Source organism: Gymnogyps californianus, chromosome 2, assembly GCF_018139145.2.
Source record: "Gymnogyps californianus isolate 813 chromosome 2, ASM1813914v2, whole genome shotgun sequence".
NCBI lineage: Eukaryota > Metazoa > Chordata > Aves > Accipitriformes > Cathartidae > Gymnogyps > Gymnogyps californianus.
In genome coordinates this window covers 109,863,109-109,880,929 of record NC_059472.1, presented here as the reverse complement: position 1 = coordinate 109,880,929, position 17,821 = coordinate 109,863,109, and the positions used below count along the sequence as shown (strand labels likewise).

At 39.1% G+C, this 17,821-nt stretch overlaps 1 protein-coding gene across 3 annotated transcripts in view; it reads left to right on the top strand.

Moving 5' to 3' along the window:
* The window catches only part of HECW1 (HECT, C2 and WW domain containing E3 ubiquitin protein ligase 1), a 300,542-nt gene that overhangs the window by 202,082 nt on the left and 80,639 nt on the right, over positions 1-17,821 (top strand). For all 3 annotated transcript variants that reach the window (XM_050891206.1, XM_050891205.1, XM_050891207.1), the window contains exon 6: positions 7,149-7,318. In XM_050891206.1, coding sequence (XP_050747163.1) covers positions 7,149-7,318 — 170 coding nt within the window. The remainder of the gene's footprint in view (positions 1-7,148; positions 7,319-17,821) is intronic.

Sequence of the window (17,821 nt, the reverse complement as noted above, 5' to 3'; positions counted from 1 at the left end):
AACTGTGCAGAAACAGTTTCTTTCTAAGAGTTGGTGACAAAGTGCTTTATTCTTTCTGTAGTTTTATTGAGTATTTACTTGGACAAAATCCAGCTGGTTTCACTGGAAGTTTTGCCTGAGAAAAGATTTCTGGATTGAATAAAAATGTCAAACAAAGAAAGTATAAACTGATGCTTCAAGGCAAAAGGAGATCGCTAGCTTCTTGAGAATAGAAAGAGCTGAGAGTTTGCATTACGTCAGTAGGAGGTTTGTTTTCTTCGTATTTGCTTCTTTGGAGACTGGAAGTTGGTCCTGTGAAAGGTTGGTTCAGATTAACAGGTTCATTAGCAACACTGATCTTGAAGATAATTTCCCATGATTAAGCTTCTTAATCGTTCATATGATGACTGTATTATTATAGCTTTCATTATTTAAAATACCAAGAGAAATACTGTAAACCTAATTTAGCTAGATACAGTCTTTAAGGAAAGCTAAGCAGTCACTTTGCATTTACTTTCCGACATGACTTTTCTGCTGTTACCAGTGAATGTCACACTTCTGATAAGGCGGCTGAAAGTGTCAGAGCTCTCTCGCATGAAGTACAGAAAGAAGAAATGTGCTAAGCTTCCCAAGATATACCAGCCACTTCACTGAAGGTTCATGGTTTAGCAGCAGTATAACGCATTTGCTGAAAACCCTTGAAACCATTCTGTTGGCTGGTATATTTAGAAAGTGTTATTGTGAGGTTTGCATGATATGCCTTCTAGCTATATGTTGCATCAAATAACTTTTTTCAAGCTTTAATATTTCACATATCTCACGTTTGCACACTCTTTATTTATAAGTGTTCTTGTGGAACAAATGACCAGAAGATCTGAATATTTCACAAACATTCAGGCATTTATCCTCATTACACCTCTCTGAGAAATGTTAGTTATTTTTGTGTGGCTTTCAGACCAGACATTTAGGTAATTTCAGTTGTCAGTTTATGGAAATCAGAGTATAAATCACAACTGAAAATAGTATTAGGTCCACTAAAGAGTCATTTTGGCATAGCAGTTACCATGAAATGCTTGATAAAAATGCAGATATATGATACACTTTATCTTCCAACCATTTTTTGAAATCCTAGTGACTGACTTTATAACAGGAGTTCTAACCACTAAATTTTCTTTGTTTAATATTGCTATAAACCTGCCCCTTCTTCTGCCCTTCCCAACTCAAGCTAACTTGCCCAGATGTATTCTTTATAAACCTGAGTTACTTTTTCTTACCCATCAGAGCTTGTGCGAAGGTAAGGTGACTTTCTACCACCTCCAGTATAACTGTGCCTACAAAGTACTGCAGTACTCTAGACTAACAGTTTTAAAGGCCTCAAAAGGCTTTGAATTCAACTACTCCATTATCCTATGTAATGCAGGCCACTTTGCTCCACGGTGTAGAGTTTTGTGTGAGTTGGGCTCAGACGTATCTTAGACAGGCGTGTAGTCTGAATCTGAGGATACCAAGAGATGGTACTTTGCTCCAGGGGTTAATTGCTTGCAGTGGTAAAAACGCCCCCTCGCTGTGTTAAGCCATTTGCATTAGCTGTTCAGACTTTTTCTGTGTTTTCCTTCTTGATGAAGACAATTAAAAAGGTAGCTTGTCTTTCAGCCATTTTTCAATAATTAATTTCTCTACTCGTTAATCCTTTTCATTTTCCCTTGTAGCATTTCCAGCTAGAAAAATTCTTTTCTCCTCTTTTCCACTGTCTTTAATATTTTGCCTGGGAGCCTCATGTGACAGAAATGTTTTGGCTGATCTGTTACACTTAATTGTTTTTGGGTTGTTTTGTTTTGTTTTTTTTTTTTAAATCTCAGGTCTTTAAACACGTCCTTGTGCAACTACACCAGCCAATTCTTTCTCTCTTACATTCTTTTTTAAAAGGAAAATGGAGTCTGTCTATAGAGCTGTAGATTTCTGAGAGCAGAAAGAACCACTTTAATTATCTGATTTAACCTCTTACATATCATCAGTTGCAGAACTTCGTTCAGTAGCTGATCAAGTCAGTAATCTATTGTACGTTATGTAGTATCTTTCTCAATTCCCCTGCATTATTTTGCTGTGTTGGGTTTTAAGACTTCCTATCACTGCACGTTTCTGTTTGATTTCTAAAATTCCTTAATATTTGCTTCTTGAAATCTAATACCAGATACAATACTTCTGTGAATCGGTGCTCACTTTCCTTAGGATAAATTTTAGTATCATATACTGCTGCATGAATCAAATTGGCATTTCCAAACCAAGGCAATATTGCTGTACTCTTACAGTTGAAAGGTTATTACACTACTAGTAGCTAAAATAATTTCTATTGCTTTAAAAGCACATAGCTGAGAGGCAGTACCTATGTGCCTCCTGTTGAATCTTGAGCAAGCAGAGTTTTGTTGTTCCTTCCTTTGAAGCCACCACTGTGTCTTAGGTAGCTCATCTCAGTATATGAACTGCTACCCTCTAAGGTAGGTCCAACTTGTTCTGGTCAAGCTCTGCAAAGTGCACTCTACAAAAGAAAGCCTGACATATTAACACCCTGGCAATTACCTTACCTCATTGGTAGTCAACCCAGATACCAGTCCTGTTCAAGTACATTTTTTCAGTGTCAGAACCCGATCTGACAGCTCTGTAGGAGTTTACAAAAGAAGACTGAAGGGAAATGTTGGAGCTATCCATTGACATCCTAATTAGCAACTCTCTTGTGATGATGGGTCATGAAGATGGTATATTGTGTATTGATACATGAACTATCAGGATCTCAGTAAGATGACAGTATTTTTACTTTCTGCCATTAATGAACAGATCATAGAGAGAATACATTCAATTTTGGTATTCATCAAGCTAAATCACAATCGAAATTGACTGTGGTCTTTCCAGTGACCCTTTGGTCTTTCCAGTGTCCTGGTAACTTTGCAGTTCTTCAGTAGTTATGCTTTTAGATATGTTCTCGGCAAGTTTGGCCTAACTCAAGATGTAGTCTTCTTCTTAGAGGGTCAGGTGGCTCATGAGGAATATGTATCATTTCCTGGTTCTGAGAACATGAGGCTAGTATGCTAAATAAGAAAAACATGAATTCAGTGAGTTGACCGTAGAATTCTGGGGCTTAATGATCTCTCCCGCAAGTGTCAGTATAGCTAGCTGCAAGACATCTCTTGTCATCAGTTGGATGGTGCTTGGAAACACGAAGGACATTCAGTACATGTTGTCTTTTGTTGGAAGGAATTTGCCAACTGTATTAGAATATCAATATCAGTTTCTCAACACTAGTAGCTCTGCTATTCATTAGTTTTTGACTATAAACTGCTGGTTTGTAGACTATGTCTACTTTAGTGAAGTAAAATATGCACCATCAAGAGACTAGGTGGATGCAGTCTTCTTGAGACACTTTTATAAGCTGCACAGAACAGCCTTGTGTATTGTTTCCAGGAAAGTTCTTCCACAGCTGTTGGCAAAAGCTTCTCATCCCTTGGGGAGAGCACCTTCTAACTTCTTTAACTTACTACTGACAGATTGATGACCAGACCAAATGTAATTAATTCAGAAAACAGACTGCTCCAGACTCTGGTTCTTGCTCTGATTCTCCATCCTTTTCTGTCATGCTCCTACATGGAGCATGGGTCTGGACCAGTACCTTGCTATGTCTGCAGGGAACTGAAATACCATCTTTACGATAGTTTTGCTGATCATTACTATCAGAGAATCTCCTTGCTGAGTGTGACAAAATGTGACTCGCAAATCCAAATCGTACCTCTCCCCTGACCAGATGTGTTTGAGCTGTGTCTGTTGGAATTGATATCCCCACATGGTTCCATGTTTTGCCAATAGATACCCGCTAGTTTCCAGATTGCCACAAAAATAGTGTCTCCATTGCTATCCAGTCATCAGTGCCCCAAAGTTTGTGATGCTGCATGGAAAATGGATTTGCAGAATGATCCTCTACAAGGCAGACAGGGAAGCCTATGGCCCACCTTAGGGACAGAGGCTACATAAAAGTGACCTAGAGCAAAGCTTCCTTAGGTCTCATCCAGACACCCGGAGATTAGCATATATGGAAGGCAAGCCCTGAAGCTGGAACAAATTCATAGTTCACTTGGGGGCAGCAGCAGGCAGCAGTTAGTATAAGCCATTTTTCTACAATGAAGTGAGCCTAGCTGGATTAGGATGCATGTACTTACAATTACTGAAAGTCTACAGCAGTGAAAGAGTCTGTGGTTGCTGTGTCTCCACATGGATTCCTTTCTTCTGTCATTTTTCATGAGATGGCCTGACATTATTAAACTTAGATCTATGTAATCTCTCTGATGCTAAAGTGTGATTTATGAGTAAATGGGAAACTGACATATGGTATATTAATAACTTTTTTAAGAGACTGGATGAAAATACACCTTTGCAAAGCACAGATGAGTTATCTTGGTAGCATTTCCTCATATGCCTCCAAGAAATACACTGTAAAACTACAGTGTACAGCAAGGCACATCCAAGCCTTCTGGAATTCATTGGTTTCACCAAAGATTTGAATTCAGTTAACCCCAAACCATCACTTAAATATTTAGGATCTTCAGAACCCTTTTCTGAAGACAATACAGATAAGAGAGAAATATTTTCATTTGGGGAAGCAGAACAGCTGGGATTCTTCTGCTGGGATGTTACACAGCAGTGGTAAGAGAGTACCTGAGCCTTTCGTTACAAGTTACAGCATCCATAGGTTCCACTTCAAATTAAATGGACTTCTGGATATCTGCAGATGCCCATGTAGCTTTATTCAGAGCTTTTGCATTTTTGATGCTGTTTTTCACGGTGCTGAGAATTTGTGGTGAGATATGTAAGTATAACTGGGATATTTGTCCTTGAGAAGGCTATTTCTGCTATCCCTATGCATGCTTTGGACATTAAAAATTGAAGTTTCTAACTGACATTTTTACAAAATTTGTTGTATTATGCAATTTAAGCAAGAAAATGACACAAATAAGATTTCCTGTTGTGTGCTTAGCTAAATTATTTTTTTTGATCCAAATACAAAACTTGGACTACTAACTAAGGTTAGGAGTACCTTCATCTTCATGGCTGTGCTTAATTCCCATAACTGGAAAGAGGCTGGTAGGTCATCATAATATCTATGTTCTTTATGATACATAATATATAAGTATACATAATTGAGTGCTAGTTATTTTCTTTTCTGTCTGTCAATAGACCATTTCTTTGCACAGTGGTACCCAAAGATAGTATGGTCTCTCTTTGAAGGAAAAAAAAATCAGAAACATTATACAGCAATAAATATTTCAGTTTCAGAATCTTTTGAGGAAACATCAGAGAGAAGAAGAAAATAAGATCCCAGAGGTCTTTCTCTCCCTTCATATGTTAGCAGCCTGACACTATTACACTGCTGGGCCTTGTCATTCATAGTGCTTTTGCAATCTTGGTTTCTATTTCTGGAATGTATTTCTAACAGTACAACTTCCAAAGCAAAAGAGTTTACCATATAGGATTTCAGCAGGGCTGATAGATGAGATACGTGCTGGTTACATGGAGATTGTACACTCCGAAAAAAAATTCAGTGTTATCAGTTTGAGCCAGATAATGTTCTTCGTGTAATAGTGTTGCTAGGACCATGGCAGTACATACGGTCAGCAAAGTACTTTCAAATAGGCTATTAGTAGTGAAATCCTCTATTTTTGTTAATTGTTAGAGAACGTCACAAGAATGAGATTCTTAAAATACAGTCTGTTTCAGGACCATCTGTCCAACAGCTTTTGAATATCTGCAACATGAATTGTGTGCTGGAATAGATTATTAAAACCAACGAGAACAAAACCGGTTCTTTTTAACTTGCACATTTTACTGTGTTGGCTATTACCATAGGTTAAGGAAGCAAAATACAACTGGATGAATCTTATCGCTGTTCTTGAGATAGCTGTTTTCTGGAAAAAATGGTGATGTTGGTGTGGCATGTGTTTGATTTTCAGATTAATCCAAAATATCTGCCTGGAGGGTTTTACATGGTCTCCTGCAACCTGCCACAATAATTGGGTTTTTAATCAGAAGAGAATTAAAAGACTGTGAAAATTAGTATTTTCAAAACCTGCCTGAAAGAAAAAATATGTGTTTAAATTGAATGTTTAGGTATACATCTAAGAGGTTTTTGAAACTATCTTGACTGATACTTTATATCTCTTCAATACAGTAAGAGAAAGTAGGCAGAATGCAGTTCAGTGCTTACAGCCCGATGTGACATAGAGCTTTAAACAGAGGAGGAGAATCTCCATGAGAAGAGTGGTGGAAAATAAATTAGCTACTGAACTCGCTAGTAGGAATAAGTGCTTATATTTTCCAAAGAAAGCTTAGAAATGCATTTGGAAAAAGAGAAGGCCAGAGGCTTTAGTTTGTAGCTGTTGAGCCAAAATTAATGATATACCAGTAGATGGGTTTGCATTTCATTGGCTTCACAGGGACAAATCGTAATGGACTTTGTGTCTGTCTTCAGAACGTTATAAGTAAATTTTGAAATAAGTGCCTGGGGATTTTTTGTCTGCATGGCTCATATTACGCTCACTGGGAGTTCTGCAGCTAGAAAGCTCTGCTTAAAATTTGGACGTTGTATACACGAGTTTTCCTAAGTTACTACAGATAAAGTTAACCCATGCAGGGAAGGAAAAGTTTTAAAGTGGAAAAAATGTAAAATGACTTGTTGTGTAGAAAAAAGTGGTCTAAAAGCTAAGGTTCATAGGAAGATAAAATTGATACCTAGAAGAAGTGACATACGTTGGGTACAAATGCCATGTCTATGTGATTAAATGAATGGACCTCTTTTTCAGAGTAGTTCTGCCACTGGAGTTAGGCTGAACAAGTGCTTAGCTCCTTAGAAAAATCAGCAGATCACTTAAGTTGCATAAATATTGATTTATGCAACTTCACAATCAGGTTGTAAAATTTGCAATTCATTATGTAATCGTTTGTAAATCCTAAATCACAAGATCATTATGGTTTGGCTTTACATTACCTCACAAGAAACATAGTGAGTTTTTTTTCATATTCCTGCCATATTATTTGAATTCATTACCAGTTTCCCATATGCTTTTCCTAACATCCCAGAGAGCTACCTAGAATGTGAAAAATAATCAGGTTATTTACCTTCTTTTCAGATTTCCAGGCTTTTGGTCTGAAGAAAGGAATGTTCTTCAATCCAGATCCTTATCTGAAGATTTCGATCCAGCCTGGAAAACATAGCATCTTCCCAGCGCTTCCTCATCATGGACAGGAGAACAGATCTAAGATCATGTGTAATACTGTTAACCCAATCTGGCAAGGAGAGGTAAGAAGTTTGAGTGTTGAGCTGAGACTTTTCTTAAAACATGGAAATTACTCTAGCAGTATCCCTCTTTTTTTTTTTTTTTTCCCCTTCTCCTTTCTTGGCTGAATAGTTGTTGACCTAACTGTGCTTGATGTATTTCATGACTTCTTGTCTTAATGCAAAAGGCTTAATTAGCTACAAAGATGAATGTTACATTAAAACTTTCAGTATGGGTTGTACTTTGTGGATGTAATTAACAAAGTTGTTAATTATTGAAGGCAGGCATAAAACAGAATTGAAAAATAAACTTGGATAGTGTGAAAGGCTGCTGCTAGATTGCCATAGTGTGCTTACACAGAGAGGAGACATTCTATAGAGCAGAACAAGTATAGCATGCAACTAAAAAAAAAAAAAATCTATGTGATTGAAAAGCATCAGGGGCAATATAAATTAAAGGCAACTTTGGCACATTTGCCCATCACCTTGAAGAAATACTCTCTAGTCTGCTGCTTCTTGTTGGAAGGGCTTAGTAGGTATTAATGAGATCTGAGAGTTCAATTGCTGCCTGCTGTTTTTAAATTACATGCGAAATGGCAACAGGCAACAAAGAATAAGGAATCTCTTTCGAATTAAAGGAGCCTGACATAATGGGTGTGATTTACTGGTGTTCTCTGTCAGACCAATATCTCCACTGCAGGAAAGAGTAAAAGTAAATAAATAGACTAAATAGATTTATTCAAATTAAAATGCAAATTGTAAAGTAGTTTAGGGATAATTAGGTCAAACTGCATAGACATGGAAGTGTGAGTGGGGAAAAAAGACAGCAGAAATGTCACTGAATACTCCTACCTGGAGGAGGATGTTCAAGAAACTAGGTACCACATCAGGTTATGTGACAGGTGAGCCTATGTGGGGCAGGTTATATGGCCTGGGGCAGGTTATATGGCAGGGGCCGGGGGGGACAATCTTGAAACTAGTTGAGAAAAATGCCTTCTAACAGGACTCAATTAAGTGGAAGGCCCTGTCGTGAGGCATCCACCAAGCTGTAACTTCTCTGTGCCTCCAAGCATCAGTTGTATCTGGCTGAGGGGTCCCAGGTCAAGCTGAGGAGCTGGAACTGACAAGGAGGATCAGGGAGTTGGCAGAAATCTTTCAGTAAAGTGCATAAGACACAGGCCTAGAGGCAGGCAGGCATGAAGGGGAAACTTGCTGTATGTGTGTCACACTCAGTACGTGTGATTGTGGGAGCTGGCAGCAAGCATGGATGCCAGGAGTTGACACTCAAAGGGAGGACACAGGATATGAATGTGGTCCCACCATTCTGTATCAGCCAGAGTTAACTGCTGAGGTGGCACACAGGCTGTCCTTATCCAAAGAGGGCTGTGGCAGCTGTGCTAATGGAGACTGAGAATAGGCTTGTTAAAGCACTCAATACTGGTCAGAAGTCTTCTCTTGACAAAGATAACCCCCAGCCAATGTAACTTGTTCTCACTTCAAGGTCCTTTTGCACTGCTGGAGGATAAAATAACCAAAGAGTAAGAATGTGGCCCTGATAAAATGTCAAGGGTGTCTTCTCAGGCCATGTGGGATGGCTGAGTTTGTGGGCTGACATTTCTTTTCCAGTGGAGTTTGGCAGTGAGAAAAGGAAAAACAATGAAATGGCCTAATTATGGACATTGGATAGCAAAAGAGCACAGCTGGCTTCCAGCTTCTCTGTTTAGCCCCCTGGTTTTCTTGATTGCACACTGCTGCTCCCTTTCTATTGTTGGCCTGTTAGTGGCTAAGGAGTCTAAAACAGCCGAGCTGTCATTCAACATGTATTCTCTGTATTCTCTTCAGCTGATGTTGAGATGTTTAACTGCGTGCATTTGTGTTGCAGTCTATGCGCATCAGCTAGTCTGAAGTCTTTGTTTTGTTACTGAAAACCCACATTGGTTTCTATTGTACAGAAGACCCTAGGCCTGATTTTCTTCAACTTTGTCCCTTTATGGGACAAGGGGAGAAGGAAGACTGCAAACTGTTGCTGAATCGTGGTGGTAGCCATTCTTCTGTCCACCCTTTTTACTGATGGATGTGAATATATGAAGTGAAAAATATTGAGGAATCATAGCCACTTTATTAAACAGATCAGTCACTAGTTGTTTTCCCAAAAAAGTATTTTTAGGCAATATATTATTTCAGAAGGGTGATTCTTTCCTAAGGTTCTCTGTCACTACATGTAAATAGAAGCCAGATGTTTGGGTTTTGTTGGGGTTTTTTTATTTGAATGACATATCTAATTTGTTTTGGCTGCTAAACTTGAAAAAATCTGGAATAGGGAAATAAAACTATAGAAATAGCTGCAGACTGGGATCTTTATATAAGTTCTTGATTTCCCTTGAGCAAATTCAGAAGTGAAAGAGTTGACTCAATTTTGTATGGCCTCAACACCAAAATAAAGTCCTACAGATTGAGAGATGACTCGTTTGCTTACATTAATTCATTCTGGTATTCTCCCGTATACTTACCAGGTTGTTCTATTTACATAGTAACCACCTGCATTTGTAGGAACACTCTGGTAGCACCATGATACCTCAGGCAATTTTTCATCTGTCTCACGTAATATTGATGATCATCTTCATTTCACAGGCTGTTCAAATACTGTTCAGCACAAGTTATCCTGACTTAAAGCTGTTCTTCCATTGCTTTGTTTTGCAATACTTTGTACAAGAGGACATAAGGAAATGGACATTTCTTACTAATTGAGGAGTAGCATGTGACACTGACACTCGCAGCAGGGCTCTGTGTGAGGTGAAAGAGCCCTCACACTGAGAATTGTTCACTGAGACAGGTTAAAGCCCAGGTGGTATCTTCTGCTGGTAGAGAGGCATCATTTTGTGATGTTTCTGTATGTTTTCACATGCTCACAGAAGCATAAGATTATATTCTGCTAAGCCAAAGTGCTGACTATTGCCATGTGTAATGATGACAAGTGTTAAGTACTTTGGGGGAGATCCACACTAGCTACTGATGGTGCCTAGGCCCCTACAGGGTCAATGAGGAGAAGTAGGCAGCTGCAGAAAATAAAAATAGTAACATATAATAACATAATAAAAATAATAACATAATAACAATAAGTGTCTTCAGACAGGGAACTTGTTGCTGAATCAAGGTTAATGGTCCTGCTTGTTTTCTTACTCCTGGCTCTACTTTCAAACTGGTGCATTCTTCAGCAACATCTGTACTGTTAAATGAAATAAATGAGTTCCTGGAAACCACATGCCACTGGACAGTTTGACTTTAAACCCCAAGGTTAAGCAGACATTGTGCTGGCAGTCCACACAGTTGCAAGAGCGTAGTGGGTGAGTTGTCCTATCATGCTGATTAGAGGTAAAATGCAAAGGAAATCTCAGAAGGAAGTGCCCACTTCGCAAATCTTCTGTACATCTAGTAGAGTTGAGAAGGGTGAATGTTGACAGTATCTCTTCTAATGTTGATACTAGAAAAATAATTACACTATTCCTATCTTGTTTCATATTGAGACAATGTGTCTGATGTCACATTCTTTGGAAAAAGCTCCTTTAAGAAGATTTCATTTGTCAGCAAGCAGTAAAGTGATAGATAGTTCAGACAAGCAATAGAGATCATTGGGGATCATAAGCAACAAAGCAAAGTGGTTTAAAAAGTAGTTCACATACCTCCAGCTGGTTCGGAAATTCTCGCGATGGTTTTGCAGATAAAATACTTCAGGCCTCTGGAATTTCCCTTAGACTTATTTATGGTATTTCTTTCTGAACTGTGGCAGTTTGAGCTAACTGCTTCTTCAGTTTTTGTTCATTTACTAGCAAGTGGATAGAGACCCTCAAGGAATGGCCAGTGAGATGACTATAAAAATTGGCTGTTGCAACCATCCAGCATATTTAAAGTAGTAGGAAGTGTCATCTGTTAAATGACACATTGAATTTCAACTCCGATAATTCTAGCTCTGGAAGAGTAGATTGCCTTACAGTGGGAGCCCAATACTAGGGTAAAAATGATCTCAACTCCCTGCGGCTTTGCTGTTTGTTTCTTTGCCTCAGCCTTTACAAATACTGTTAAATTATAGCTGAGGCACAAAATAATGTTTTGGGTGGCTGCTTTATCACTCTGAAGATAGCTGCATTTCACTGGTGAATTAATTGATGTGTATAAGCAGAGGTGTTCAGTACTCTGTTGCAAGAGCACTTAACAAATAGTAGTTAGTGTCAGATCTGATAAACAGAATAAAGTATTTCCACATATGCAACTTGTATTCTCTGCACCTCAGATAACCCACAACCTTTCAAAAGTACCGCACTTGAATAAATTCTCGTGTAACTGGTCTCTTCAGATTACCAACACAAAATCAGAAGAAGGAAACAGTCAGGGGCTCAAACGCCAGAGGGAGGTGGTTTGGGGAGAGAGGGCTTCTGTAGTGCAGGCCATTGTCAGTGATAGAAACATTGGGTTTGGATGCTGCCTGCAAGAATGCCAAGATGACATGAATGCAACTGACTGTCTGAGCGCTGGTTTGTAACTGCTTTTCTTACGATGCAGATTTGTAACTCAGTGTTGTGGTTCAAGCCCAGTCAGCAGCCAAGCACCATGCAGCTGCTCCCTCACTCCCCCCAGCCCCCCACCCCTGCTCCCAGTGGGATGGGGAGGAGAATCGAGAAAGAAGGTAGAACTTGTGGGTTGAGATAAGAACAGTTTAATAACTAAAGTAAAATATAATACTAACAATAGTAATAATGAAATATAATAATAGTAATGAAAAGGAATATAACAAAGAAAAAGGGGGGGGGGGGAACCAGTGATGCACAATGCAATTGCTCACCACCTGCTGACCAATGCCAGAGCAGCGATCTGCCCCTCCTGGCCAACTCCCCCCTGTTTATATACTGGGCATGATGTTCTATGGTATGGAATATCCCTTTGGCTAGTTCAGGTCAGCTGCCCTGGCTATGCTCCCTCCCAGCTTCTTGCACACCTGCTTGCTGGCAGAGCATGGGAAACTGAAAAATCCTTGGCTTACAATAAGCGCTACTTAGCAACAACTAAAACATCGGAGTGTTATCAACATTATTTTCACACTAAATCCAAAACCCAGCGCTGTACCAGCTACTAAGAAGAGAGTTAACTCTGTCCCAGCTGAAACCAGGACACTCAGGCACTGATTCTGTGATCATGAATGCTGGACTGGTGCATGTTGGACCACCCAGCAATACTGGGACTGAAACGCTCTGTCAAAGTACCCAGATCATGCAATATGGGGTTTATGTTAGCTCTCTGCTTCTCTTGAGGCTTTATGTTGGCTGATATGATGGGTGCTGCCTGATATAGCAGAAACCTGGAGTGATACAAGCAGGGGATACTTGATCAAAGGTGAATCCTTCCAGAACAAAGTTAAACTGCTAAAGATACTTTAATATATTTCAATCAAGAGCATGAATTTAAACTAAAGCAGGTTATATTTGATCTGATTTTGATCTAATATTCAGAGCATTAGATGCTGACAGTCCTACCATGGCCTCACAGAATCATTGCATGATTTCACCAGAAGTCCAAAATGAAAAAAGCAACAGGAACATCACACTGATTGAACTAATTTGTTGTTTCACTTAGATAACCTTTTTTCCCCCTTCTACTGGCAAATACAAAAGAATCTGCTGTAGAAACTTGGAGACCTTTACACCTAAGCGTAAATCCAATATAGGCACAGTGAAATCCAGATCCTGAATTCAGTATGAGTTTTGCCAAAGGTGTCATTGGGACTGAGTAAAGCCTTGTGAGTGGTAGCTTCACTGTATAACATTTCTGCATGCATGGGCAGGTAAAGTGTTAAAACATAGTTTGACTAACAAAAAAGCTATGATTTTGCAGGTGTTTGAATATCTGGTGATGATTGAAGTGTGAAAGCCCAAGACAACTTCCATTTCTTCAGGAATGGGTTATGGTGTGAAAAAATTGTCTAGATTTTTTTAATATGTTACTCTTCTAGAAATGCATTTTAATTGCAACTTCTGCATCTAGAAGGCTATCAGTCTTGTTAATCTTGTATATTAGTGATCATAAGAGTCCTCAAATATTTTCAGTCTATGCTGTGCTAATAAATTCATAGACAATGTGTGAGACATGAAGAAAAACCCTGACTCTTTCAGCAGTGTTTGCACTTGATTTATCCAGAAGTTCTTTTAAATTTCTAATGTCTTAGGGCTGAAATTTGCATTAATAAAGAGAAATCTTGCAAAACTCTCTAAGCCATCATGATGATCCTATAAACTAGTAACTGAATGTTGTGGGATACATTAAATAGACAGGAAGGACTTTTTATTCCTTCTTTCCAATACAGAGAGGTAGTGAATCTGAGGGAGAAATCTGGAAAGCCAATTTGCTGAAGGCTCTATCCAACTTTGAAGGAGTTCAGTAGAAAGGATTGAATCAGACTTTAGAACAGCAACACGTATTTATGTGCACCCATTTTACTCTAGAAAAAAAAAAAAAAACAAAACATTGTGCCATGCCAGAATAAGGTACCGCATTGGATCTGGCACCCTGTGGTCACTGCTGAATTCCAGGACTCTCTTGGAGTATATGTAGGCATGTCCCAGCCTTTGGCAGCAGTGGAGCTCTGCGCTTGACACTACTGACTCTGAAGTATTTTGTATTATCATTGAGGAGTGCTGTAGTAAGTTTAAGAAACTAGAATTCCCCACAAGCTTATCCAGTTGTGTGTATGAGTAGTGTTGTATGGGACAATAGTGATATGTAGAGGAGGCTTTTGAATGGGGAGCAGAATAATACAGATGGAGAGTGGCGAGTGCATTAAGAGTGTAATTGTTTCACTGGAGTATTTGAAACTAAAAACCCACTAATGAAATATTCAGCGGAAAGTCTAAATCTGTCTTCATCCATCAATTGTAATTTACAGCCTTTTAAGATTTTCTTCTGCTTGTATCGTCACTGTGGTATGATGGATATCGCAAATAAATTTTCTTTTTAATTCTATTGCTTATTCAACTCCAAATCAAAAGCCTAATTCTTCCTGTCACCAATGTATTAATTTATCTACCTTTCACCAGTTGTTATAGTGACTGTTTTTAAAGAACTTGACTTGCACTTAACTTGTCTAATTGGTGCTAATGGACATACTTTGTTCATTTCAACAACTTCCTTGATAGTGTTATTGAGAGCTGATTACTGTGATCTATCCGTATTCAGGGATGCAAATAATATAAAACATGGGAATTAATAATCGTCATTAGTTGGCTTTCTATGAAAACTATTGTCAAGCTCTGGAAGTGGTTCTGTTATCTTATAAATGGATACAGATGTATTCTGCCAGGTCAGCATCAGCACGTGCCTTCATTCTTTGCCATATATAAGTCATGCATTAAACCCCCACAAGATCTGTTCATGTTAAGAAAATTAATCATCTGTGTCTGTAAAACCATTGTTGGGTCTGGAAGCAAATAGGCACTGAAGAGTAGATTACTGTCTGAAACTCCTTCAATGGCGTTTACTACAGTGTTTTCAGATCTTGCTTGAAGATGGCAGCAATAGTGTAAAATCAGATTTACATTTAGGTCATTGAGATGGTGTGAGAGTATGAATATGTCAGCTGATTCTAGGTAGCTTTGATTCTGATTTGTGTCTCTCTGAGAGTGAATCTGCAGGAGGCGGCTGTGTAAAATCTGTGTAAATGAGAGGAGAATCCTAATGACTTACTACTGACCAGAGCCAAAACTGATGATATACTGCTTAGCCCAAGAAGACTTAATATGTTGACGTGGTTCTCTCCATCATATCGCTTTTGCTCTTCCCTCTCCCTCCCTTCTCTGTATTTCTATGGAAATAATTAATTATGGCTTGTTGATTTTTGGTGCCTGAGAAAATATCAACTAAAGCTTTTCCTTTGGCTAGGGCATTTTAAAGCTGTGCCTGGTACAGATTCTTCAGTGTCTAATAAGATGTGCTATAATGCTGCAGCTTTTCTCTTAGTGAGGATTAATAGGGTTTCTCTCGTCTGTCCTACTGCCTCTTTTCATTAAATGTGTAGGAACAAAGCAATCATTGGATCTCCTGCCACTCTAACAAGTGGGACGGGCATTGACAAATGGTTAAAGAAGTGGAGAAAGTAGAGAGATGCAATGGCTTTGCTTCTAGAGCAGTTCTGTTTCCTACTAGCCATCGTAATTCCAGAGGGATGCAAGAACACCCTAAAAAGGAAATAATTGAGGAAGACACTGGGAAAAGAATACAAATACTAACTTGTTCTATAGATCATGGTTCTTAACAATTCAATGGGTCCATCTATAATAGTATTTTCGTTCTGTTCAAGAGAGCAGTTTCAAAGCAAATCTCCTGATCTCCCCACTAAAGACACCACTCAGCAGTCTTAAAGTACATGAACCGAATTACTCTCAGCGGAAAGTAAGCCAAGAGATGTGCTTCAGGAGTGCACCGAACTCACATTTCAGACAATAATGGGAGTTCAATCCAGGGCACCAGCCTGGAGTTACTTCATGGTAAAACCCTTGCAACATGTCTGGAGGTGGTAATCAGGTGCACAGCACCAGCTGCTTTACTCTCCAGATCTGCTCACATTGTACCACACATCTTCCTAATGCAGACATGGCCAATGTATTCCAGGGATCAGGAAACATCAGCCTCCACAAGGCCTCCTTACCACTGCTCATGATGTGCTATTTTTCCCCAGTATACCAGGGATCTTCAATCATTCCTTGTGTAGAGACTTTCTGCGCGTAGCTTCCTTTTAGGAATACACCTGACAGATAACCACTTCTTGTAACAGTCCTAATACATTTCTAGAGGAAAACAAAAAGGTCTTCCCCTCTGGAGCTCAGCACTCAGAGCTTCCCTGCGCTCTCTTCCAAAGCCCCTAACTCTGGGGGTTTTCCAGTCTGGGATTCTTCTAGACCAGATACAGGGGCAGCTCATTGACCACCTCATCCTTCCAGTGGTGCTCCTCACTGTGAGGGTGTCCATGATCTCCACTCATCTACATCTAACCTATAAAGAGGAGCCCTCTCATCCCTAGCTGGTAAGGAATCAAACAAGGGGACAGCTGATATGCTACATGGACAAGGTGGAGTCTGAGACTGTTTCTAGGGCCAGGCACCCTGTGAGAAACAGGTTGTTCCTAATGGTAATTTCTTGGCAGTTTTGTTGAGGCAATCTGCCATCTCCTCTGTGGAGCGTGCTGTGCCATGTATCATCTGAAGTTTTAAGAGTCATTTTGTACCAAGCAATAGTTGATGTGATATGGAGGGTAATGCACTGTGACTAATGCAACATTGTAGGTAATTACTGGTTTGGGCTAATCAGAGAATAGAGAGAGAACTTCTTGTTTGTTATCCGTTCATCCACTGACTGCTCTAGATCATACATAAATTTTGTGTCCAGTGATATCTTGTAAGAGTTTTTGTCCCCCTGTTTCATATAATGCATTTTACTTGAATTTTGGTTAGTCATCAAGTAAAACGATCAAGTTCTAGCCATCACTTAAAATTTTTGTGGATTGTTCTTCCCAGGTGTCCTGTTTTCTACTGTTGTCCAAATAAATACATAATCAGTCATTAGACAAAGTCTTTTCCATGGGTGGGGCTTTAGCCTTGAAACTATAGCTGTTTTGGTAGATGAGTTTGCACCTCTGTTGAAATCCGTGACTTCCTTTGAGAGTTTTTGTATTCAAGTACAAAGAAAGCCTCAGACGAAGTCAGAAACCGCATCTATGCAGCCATTGTCAAGTTTGGTGGACCGCTGAAGAGGCTAAAACTTTTTCAAAAGTTAGGTCAGACCATCAGAATTTTAAAACTGCCAGAAATTATGTTTTCACTTTGTTCTTTGACTGTGAAAAAAGCCCATTTATGTTAACTTCAGTACACCCTTCTACAGTTAGTCTCACTGTAAACTTTAGTTTAGTGTCTTTGGATTCCAGCAGGTTCCATGAAGTTCTTGACCAGTCTTGCAGAGTTTGCACTAACGGTTGTGATTCAAGGAACTTAAATTTTTGTGGAAAAAAAAAAACCCAACCAGTGAACAAGCCCACAAAATGAGCTGTGGCCCCAATGAAAGTATACAGCTTAAAGATTGTTGTCTTAGATTGTGGGGGAAAAAAAAAAATGCACAGGAGCCAATGCCAGCTGCAAAACATAAAAGAATCTGACTTCAAGGAGTGACTGGCAGAAAAATCAGAAGTCTTTTTAAAATAATATATTTGGGCTCATTGTACTGAAGTTTTTGTATTCTTGTTTTTCTCTGCAACCATGAACACTATACTTCTTTTTAATGTGAAAGCTTAATTTCTGAGTTAATTCTGTAACACTAAGAGTTGTGATAATAAGAAAAGTTCCAAATAATGGAGGACTTACAGTAAAAATTGTAATAGTAACATCAAAAAATGGCAGCAGACTTATTCTTAAAATGCAGCACTTTTGGTTATCAGTGGTGTAGTTTGTGTGCATGTGTAAGAAGCCACATCAAACTTTCCTCATCCTGAAAGAG